This window comes from Chinchilla lanigera, unplaced genomic scaffold, assembly GCF_000276665.1.
Source record: "Chinchilla lanigera isolate Chin_1 unplaced genomic scaffold, ChiLan1.0 scaffold00091, whole genome shotgun sequence".
Classification (NCBI taxonomy): Eukaryota; Metazoa; Chordata; class Mammalia; order Rodentia; family Chinchillidae; genus Chinchilla; species Chinchilla lanigera.
In genome coordinates this window covers 2,987,241-2,997,047 of record NW_004955492.1, presented here as the reverse complement: position 1 = coordinate 2,997,047, position 9,807 = coordinate 2,987,241, and the positions used below count along the sequence as shown (strand labels likewise).

Sequence of the window (9,807 nt, the reverse complement as noted above, 5' to 3'; positions counted from 1 at the left end):
TTTTTTTTGGTTTTTCTCCGGTACCGGGAACCGAACTCACGACCTTGCGCTTGCCAGGCAGGCGCTTTTGCCGCTGAGCTAAATCCCCAGCCCCCGGATTAAGATATTTTCTGAGAGACACCATAGAAATATTACTTCTGCCCTCCGGTGTCGATTTTAACCACTTATTTTTCTTTCTGACTAACTGCTTTCTTTCCTTTTCTCACATCAGTTTCTTTTACTCAGTTATCTATTGGCCTTCCCTCAGGCACAGTTTTCTCATTCTCAATTTTCTATATGTTAAGAAAGTAACATATATGTTTTAATATAATTTATAAAGGCTTTATTTTGACATTATATATATGTGTAATACATAAAATATATAAAAGTTGCATTCTAGTAATTTAAAAGCATTTTAAATTGTAAGAGGAATACATATTCTATAATATTTGGAAATTAAAGAAGAAAAATTATTTTTTATTATTACACTAATACGAATTCTACTAATTTGAGAAAACTATTAGAAAATTCTTATGAGATTATACTAATATGATAAAACTACTTCTTTTTTGATAAAACTACTTATTATACTAATATGAGAGTATACTAATATGAGAAAATTGTTGGAGATTTTTAAAAGCATTTCTCTTCTAAATTTTTTTTACCTAATTTAGATCTTAGTGTATAACCAAATTCATAACATGATTTTAAACACATGAGCATTTTCATGTTATTTAAATTGTTCATCAGTATAATTTTTAGTGGCTATGCAGTAGTCAGATATCTAGAAGTGTAATGAAATTAATCATTTCTTTATAACAAAGATAGTTTCCATCTTGTATATTTTAGTTACTTTTCTTGTTGCTGAGACAAAATATCCAAAACCCAAAGTTAAAGGAGGAAAGGATTTTTTGGCTTTCAGTTTATAGAGGCTTCGGTCCCTACGGCGGGCTCCAAGGCAAAGGGGCATCATACAGGAGAAACAGTTCACGGCAGCTGGAAGGCAGCAAAAACATCCAAACAGCAAGCAACAAGTGACAAGAAACCAGACACCCTCCCTGTGTTCCTTATCTCATCCAGGCTACCCACCCTTAGGGCGGATAGCACTCACACCCAGGGTGGGGTTGCCTTATCCTGCCCAGCACAATGCCAAACCAATCAGTAGACTAAATTAGTAATCACTTACCCTTGATCCCAGCATGACATACTCCACATACACCCATTTTTGAAAAGCCCCACCCATGACCACATGAGGCTTTGGGGGATATCTAGTCACAAACCATAACATTGTATGAAGATGTAAACATACTCTCAACACCAAGATCAAGCGCACACAAACTGTTAATCTCAATCATGGATATTGGTATAATAATTTGATTTTTAAATGTCAGGTTCATGGAAATCAGAAGCAAAAGTATCTGAAAAATATAGACATTTAATATCATTTTTGTTGATGTGCTAGAACATATGTATAAAATCAAGAAAAAATGTTATCCTAACAAGTGCTGAAAAGTCTTCAATAAATTCAGTGTGCATTACTAATGAAAATGAAATGTTAATTATTTACTCAGTCATAAAGAATATTATCAAGATATCAATAGCCAACACCATACTTATCAAGCCATTCATGATAAAGTTACCTAAAATCAACAAATAATGAAAAATAAGAATATGTTTTATCTGCTGTGTCTGTCTAACATTGGTCTGAAAGTCTTTGTTAATATGTAAATACAATAATAAAATAAAATACAGTAATGTAGTGGCTAGATAGAAGGCAAATATAAAAAAACTATTTCTTGGTATAGAAAAATCATACATTACCATTTCATGGAAAGAATTCCTTTTTTATAGCATTCAAAACTCAGGCTGAAAATTCCTTTTAGACTACTTAGGACATGCAGACTACTGGAATACCTTACTCAATCTCTGTAAGCCTGTAATTTTACTAGAAAATTTCATCCATTCTATAAATATTATTTAGCATCTACTGTGTGCTAGGCACTGTCATAGGTACTGAATATAGTACTGAATAAGAGCAAGTTCTTGCCTTTGTGGAACTTAATTAACATTTAATAGAATAACTATAATAACTACTTCAGTTTTGGTGTGAAAATTAGAAGAACGTATTTGAGTGGTGATAATGCCCATTCTATTATTATTGAGAAATATTACAGATGATTTGAATAGTGCTTACCTTATGTTTTTGCCTGAAAAGTTTGAGTGTTATAAGGTTGATTTTTTCCAAAGACCAATGTTTAAAACAGTTGAGATCTTAAGTCTGTACGCCCCTTGGGCTGCCTGTCTGAAGGTCAGATTCAAATTCTGCACTGGCTAAAAACAGATTGGGGCTCCTTGAATTCTCTTTGTTTTTGTATCTTTGGGAGCCAGTACTTTGTAGTCAAGAGGCTGAATCAGTCTCTAGGTCAGTTTGATTTCATACCTCCAGGCACTAACTTCCTGCTGCCTTATTAGCATATCTGTTTCCCATCAGCTCAGCCCTTGCCCTCTCACATTCCTGGATGTGCATTTAGCTGGATGGGCCCTGTTTCCTCATAGAAATTCTGTAGGCTTTGCATTAATTGTTTAATTGCACTAAACTGGAGGGGCCTAGGCTTGCTCCGGCTCCAGGATTGTCTCTGGGTACTCTTCACAGGCCGCTATGCTTACTCGCAGTACACTTGCTCAGGCAGATGGCAGTGTATTTTAAGCTCATACCAGATTCCTTTTTGTGTCCTCATTCTTACAACACTTAACAAGGTGTTTGAAGTTGAAGTAGGAGAAGGGAAGTTAGCCTAATAAACGGTCCTAAACTTTATGTCCAAGAATGCACAGTTAGGAGCTGGGGGTGGTGACCCATGCTTATAATCCCAGCATTTGGGAGGCTAAGGCAGGAGGATTGCTGAGAGTTTGAGGTCAGCTTGGGCTACGTAGTTGAAAGCCTACCTGAACTGCATGGCAAGACCCATTCTCAATATATTTATATAGATACATATATATGAAAATTTAAGGGTGGGAAGACAAAGTAGATAATGATACAGTGAGTGTTTGATTACCCTGGAGAAAGTGCATACATGTATACACATCGTGAGACCTTGATTGTTCACACCAAAGTCAATACAGGATGGATTTCAAAGAGTTAAAGATTTTTCAATGAAAACAAAACTAGAAGATGAAAGGGAAGAGATTTCAAATTTCTGTTTGGGAGAGATTTCTGACTGTCAGATCACATTGAGCTTTGTCTGATGGTCATGAATATCACATGAAGTGAGAGATGTACAAACACATCCCCAGTTACTTGTTTCCTTGTACTGACAGAGCACATTTTCTTAGTCTTTTATGAGAGGGAAAAAAGACCATATTTCCTTTCAACTGTCATTTCTAATGCATGCTATGTAAGTGCCATTCTGCACAGGAATTTAAAAGTCTTGGCTTTGTGCAGAAGCATCCAGATTGTTAGAAAAAGACTAATCAGCAGAGATAGACAGATGTCAAATTGCTTGTCAGAGTAAGATTTGGCTATGACTATCAGCGTTTAGTGACAACTACTGATTCTATATTTTCAGTATCTCTGCTGTCTGTCCACCTCCCGGTCTTCAACTGATAAACTGGCTTTTGATGTGGGTTTGCAAGAGGATACCACAGGTGAGAGCCTTGTGCCATGGTAAAGCTGTTTTCAGAGGGAGCCTGGCTGGGACTTCATGGAGGACAGATGTTATGATACATAATTAAGGATGCATTAGACACATATGTTTATGGGTAGAGAAATTTAAAAGAAGGAAGATTATGCTATGTCCCCATTCACTTTATTCCCTGGATCTGGCAGTGTAGAACTTCTGGCTTTACTTCACTGTCAAAATGACCCTGAAAGGTAAACATTTTCAGGCAATTCAGAACATGTCAGTAGCCACAACAGCACAACTGTTGAAAGATAAAATCCAGAACTCCTACAAAAAGTGGCAAGAATGAAGGGATGTGTTTGAAGCAAGGGGGTGCATGTGGAGGGAGAGTCAGTGTTAGTGTGCTTTTTTACTGTAATAAATTTTGGAAATACTAAACATTTACCTTCTTCTTTGACTGTACCTCATATATATTTTTTCTTACTTGTTATTCCCGTGTTGTTACTTGGATATTCAAACTAGTCTTCAAGGGCTGTTCTTGTGGTAATTTTGGAGAACAAAACCAGAATTTATTTGATTTACTAGGTGTGAAACATATTCTTATGATTAGCTTGTGAAGTATTACCGCATTTCTCATCTTTCATCTTAAAAATATTTTTAACATGAATATGTGACATTCACAATCTCAGTATTCAAACAAAGAGGTAAAACCTGAAAATCTCCTTCATTTCTCTGCCCATGGGTAGTGTGCTGCATATATGTCTAAACAGACATGTGTTCCCATACTTCTGAAGTGAAAAAAATGTGTATATTGAAACAAAGCTGCTTCTGGACAATCAAAACAGGAAAGCATAAGCTTTCTTTTCTGTGTTCTTGTTCTCTATTCTCTGAGCAGTTTATCTACCTCTGACAATTTATTTTTACAGTAGGCACATATGACTTTTGTAATTAAAGAATATACCAAGTAGAAAAAAGGATGGAAGGAAATAATCCAGACTTTATTATGTTCTTCTTTTAAGGGGAAATTAAGCCATTCCCCCACACCTTGACCCTTTCAAAAATATTTTCTGCTTATGTGGGGTTTTAATGAAGTGACTGGCTGGTACTGTACTTGATAGCAGGGTTATAGCCTGGGGTTTGATCCTCCCCCACCAACAAGATAAAGGCAATCTGGTATTCTGTAGTACAGAGGGTGACTATAGCAATTATGATTTCTTTCCTTCTTTTTTTTTTTTTTTTTTGGTACCTTGAATTGAACTCAGGACCTTGCTCTTGCCAAGCAGGCACTCTGCCGCTGAGCTACATCCCCAGCCTGACTATAGCAATTATGATGTTTATCTCAATAAAGTGAAGAAAAAAATCTAAGTCTTTTCACTTAAGCGAACAGGTGATAAATATTTGAGGAGATAAAAATCTTTAATGTGATTTGAACATTGTATATTGTGTGCATGTGTCAGTACATCAGATGCTACCCCATTGATATGTAGAATTTTTATATTTTTATGCCTCTTAAAAATAAATGAAAAATGCTTTCTTCAGCTACTAAGGCAATAACTGGCAAATGGAGGATACACTGTAAATATTTGGGTGAATGCATGAAAAGCACTTATAGGTCTAGCAGTGTGGATTGGGCGAATGAAGATAAGGAATTCCATCTGGTGATGGGCAAATAAGATTGATTTGTGTAAGAAACGCAGCACAAACCACAGATTACATATTGACTGTAGGAATGCTGAAGAAATATTACCGGATGATTCATGTATTTATTCATGCAAAATTAATTTTTATTGAGTGCCTCTAATATGCTTATAGCACTGGGAAAACCCCAGTGAATAAAACTTGTAGCGTCCCTGCTGTTCTGAAACTTACACTCTGACATTGCAGAATTAGTCAAGAAAAAGAATTGTGTTGGAGAAAAATAGTAAAACTGGATAAGGGAAGAGAAGGGTAATTACTAGATAACAGATATTAGTAGAACATTTTTGCCATTGTTTGGTAGATCTTAAATTTAGATTTTAAAAGCAATTGGGAACAGATTGCAGAATTGTGTGCATCTGCTTACATAACAGGACTGATGAATAGTGAATGGATATGTGGTTTATGTTTATGCTTGTCTTGTAGAAGAAATTATTTAATTTAATATATGACCAGCTTGTTTTATATCATATTAAGAATTTTTTACATTTGCTCTTAGATGAATGTAAACTACCATAGTTCAAAATAACAGAACTAGACAAAAAAAAAAAAAAAAAAAGGACAGGATGGTGATATTTTAGATGACAGCAACTTTGCATCCTTTTCGAATTAGCATCCCAAAAAAGTACTGAGATTTTAAAAAATCCTTGGATGTAATTATCACATCACAAAACTCCAAGTCATTTTGAAAACCAAGTGTCAGTGAAGCAGGTATTTTTACAGAGAGCATTGTGAAGAGAGTAATGACACACGATTGCATCCAGAAGGAAATCAGTGCAGGATGATTGGTATCCTTTCAAAGCACTTCTTAGGGGATCAGATACCAAAATGTTGTACCCTGTTTCTATGAGAAGAAACCTTGCATTTCAGTATGTCTTATCCTAGGCTAAGGACTTTTCATTTTTGTGGTCTAAGAGGTTAATTTACATGAAATTTCACATTGGTAGAAGTCCTGTGAGTGGTAAAGAAAATGAGATTTAAGTTGCAAGGCGAGTCTCTGTTTCATGCTTCCATCATTCTGCAGGCGAGGCTTGCTGGTGGACTATACATCCAGCCTCTAAGCAGCGATCCGAAGGAGAAAAAGTACGGGTTGGAGATGACCTCATCTTAGTTAGCGTGTCCTCTGAAAGGTACTTGGTAAGTGTGGGAAGCTGGGGCATGGGCATGGTGCTATGATAAATGACAGTTCATTGCAATTACCTCTTTAGAGTTTACGCTGCAAATTATCTAGGGAAATTGCTTATAAATAAACCTGCATCTTTATTTGGTGTACTGTAAATAACTCCTCATGTAGGAGAATAAATGTACAAATGTCACTTACTAGCTCTGTTGAGGCAGGCTTCTCTCCTGACCTTGACCTGTGTGTTTATGATATTGATAGTACTTGTTGATAGATTCTGTAATTAATAGAATGTAAATGCAGTCTAATCAGGAATTCCAAATTTCATGGTCTTTATTTTGTGCTCAACATAAAGGTTGTGTTAATGATGTGATTACCTATTTTGATACTGTCTTGGTTACTTTTCCTCTCATTGCCAGGACAAAATACCCAGCATCCAAAATTAAGGAAGGAAAGGTTTATTTAGCTCACAGTTTGTGGAGGTTTCAGGCCATACTTGGCTGGCTCCAAGGCAGAGTGGCACATGGCAGAGGGCAACAGTTCATGTGGGGTTTGAGGGGGACAGCAAAGGCAACAAGAGCAAAAAAGAGGAGCAGTGGTGAGCAGCCTCTTTCCCTCCCTTACATTGTGTGCAATCTATCTGCCCCAGGGCAGATAGCACGCACATCCATAATCAATCCTAAAACCTCTAGAAGCCCACCCCATGACTGCATGAGGCTGTGGAGGGGGGCATTCAGACACAAACCATAACAGATATTTATACAAGTGCTTTCATGCATGTGAGAAACACTGTGTTAGGGAGAAATAGATGCAAAGAAAAAGTTTGTCTATCACTGACATTGCATTATTTCTAAGAGTATACTGGAAATGGGAAAGTGATGAAAGAAGTGTGTTTACTCATTCAGTGTATTTTAAATTTTGGTGGTGAGGCCAGTTAAATATTTAACTTATCTAGTAAGTTATGGTTTTATTAAATAAGAATCCTATAAAGAAGGCCATAGAAGATTGAAATCTGTGGAAGCATGAAGGATGCTAGTATAATATATTACTTTTATTTTAAGATTGAGAAGGCAATTAAACGTAATATAAGATGTGTAAGCTTTGCATGAACATCCACATAAGCCCTCCAGATGTGATGTTTATGTGGGTGGTGATTGAAACACAAATCAGAGGCAAAGCATGTTCCTGTGTTACCAGTCAATCGCGTGTGTGACTGATGAGGATTATGTAAGCAGTTGATGCCTCTTTTCTCTATAAACGTGGAAATACAGAGGGTTGGGGATGTTTTAAGTCAGTTTTGATTTACCAACACTTTTAGCTTCAGCTTTCAAACATTTCTGGGAAGAATAGCTTTGTTTCACTCACTTTGTGGAAAGAGGCAATGATAAAGACAGGGAAGTGCCCTAAGAGTGCCTCATGTAACTGACAGGAACTATTAAATTCAATGGCATGCTGACTGTTGCATAGCTGTAGGGAGGCCTGAAGCATTTCTCTACTGTCTCCCAACTGATGTAGGTGGAATCAGTCACCATGCAGATTTCTAGGATAACCAGGTGTGCAGTTTATTCAATAAGCATTTATTAATCCCTTGCTATGTGTCTGTGCTGGTTTAGAAGTTAATTATTTTGATCAGATGTACATTTTTAAATTGTGGTTGTTGTTAGGAGCAAATTGAGTAGAAATAACTTACGTAAACTTTTCAATATATAAACTTTACGCATATTTTGATTTTGTACAACTTGTACTTTTTACTATTTAGCAAAGTTTATTGGACAGGATTATATTGTTATAGAATGAAGTAGTAGAGAATTGGAGCCTCACAGAGACTGGAACTTCTAATATCAGTTCTACAGCTGACCACCTGAGCAAGTCACATAACTCCCTCAACTTCGGTGCTCATTTGTAAAGTGGGGCTGATGCTAATGATGATATGTGATGCCAAGTACTGTGAGCAAGCAGTGAGATCATGAATTTGAATATGCTTTAAATTATGAAGCACTGTACAAATAATGGCAATAATAACATGAGGCTTACTTCCTATAGACTTTGGAGGTAAACGTCTTACTAGCTAAAAAGAATCACAATTTACAAGTTACATTTTGCCTAGTAAAGTTCTCTATTCTTCATAACCTTCTAGATAGATCTATAAAAGAGGAGCCTCTTTTGCTAAAACTTCACTTTATTTGGTAATGAAGACAGTGTTTTTACTGTTCACGGATCCTGGAAACCAGCATATACAGTAACAGGAACAACAGGAAAGATCAAGGATACAGTATGCATAATTTTTGACCTCAAGGAATTATTGGAGGAAACAAACCATGTTCGTCAGATTTCTGTCACTCTGAAAAAAATACCTAAGATAAGAATTCCAAAGGCAGAAAGGTTTATTTTAGCTCGTGGTCTCGGAGATTTCAGGCCGTGATCACTTGGCCCCATGATTTTGGGACTGTGTTGAGGTAGAACATCATGGCAGGGAGTACACGAGAGAACAAGGCTGCTCTCTGCCTCATGGCCAGGAAGTAGAGAGAGGAAGGGATTGTGGTCTTAATGTCCCTTTCCGGGCACACACCCAATGACTTAAATTCCTTCCAACCAGGCCCCCACTCCCCCACCTCCTAAGTGCCATCAGCAGGGAACCAAGCCTTCAACACGTAAGCCTTTGTGAGATAATTAAGATCCAAGCCATAGCACAAACCAAACACATATGTAAATGTGTGAGAATATCATGAGGCAATAAACGTGTTGGGGTACAGATGAGGGCTGCTGAAGGAAGTCCTTCTAGGTGATGAATGGCTCAAGATCATCACAGGTTTCTGCTGTGATTGATTAGTAGGGTCTGGAGTTCCATGGACTTTTATGGTAGACTCAGTGATAAAGACATAGGAAAAAAAGGGCAAGAAGTGAGGTAGTGAAACGACTTTGAAATGGAGGCAGCTAGAACAATCTGTACACCGAACCCCAGGTAACTACAGATAAATCACATCCATATATCTTCATTTATCACTACCAAGGCTGAGGCAAATGTGTAACTTGTTGACCCTATTTCTTCATCTACAGGATGCAGAAAATAGAGAATTTAACTTACACGAGTGTTAGGATTATACTTCAATCCCAGCAAGGCTTGTCGCTTTTGCATGAGTTTCCTGGGAGATTTGTGCCTATGGGAATGGTTAAAGTAACTGCATATATTTAACCAAAAGAAAACAAAGTTGGGAAACAGAGAGGCAATATTACAGGAGATATTAAATGAATATATATTATGTGAAAATAAGGTTTATATGCTGAGAAAATGCTGATGTGGTTTCAAAACAGTTATTTTTTTGTTCTCAAACAAATTAGTTAAAATAAACATCTCCATTCATTGGCTACAACTCACGAGTGACTGACAGCAGTTAG

General features: G+C 36.8%; 1 protein-coding gene across 7 annotated transcripts in view; it reads left to right on the top strand.

Annotated features, from left to right (window-relative positions):
- The window catches only part of Ryr2 (ryanodine receptor 2 (cardiac)), a gene marked incomplete at its 5' end in the record, with an annotated part of 627,916 nt that overhangs the window by 278,465 nt on the left and 339,644 nt on the right, over nucleotides 1–9,807 (top strand). For all 7 annotated transcript variants that reach the window (XM_013504706.1, XM_013504703.1, XM_013504705.1 and 4 more), the window contains 2 exon segments: nucleotides 3,543–3,621; nucleotides 6,316–6,428. In XM_013504706.1, coding sequence (XP_013360160.1) covers nucleotides 3,543–3,621; nucleotides 6,316–6,428 — 192 coding nt within the window.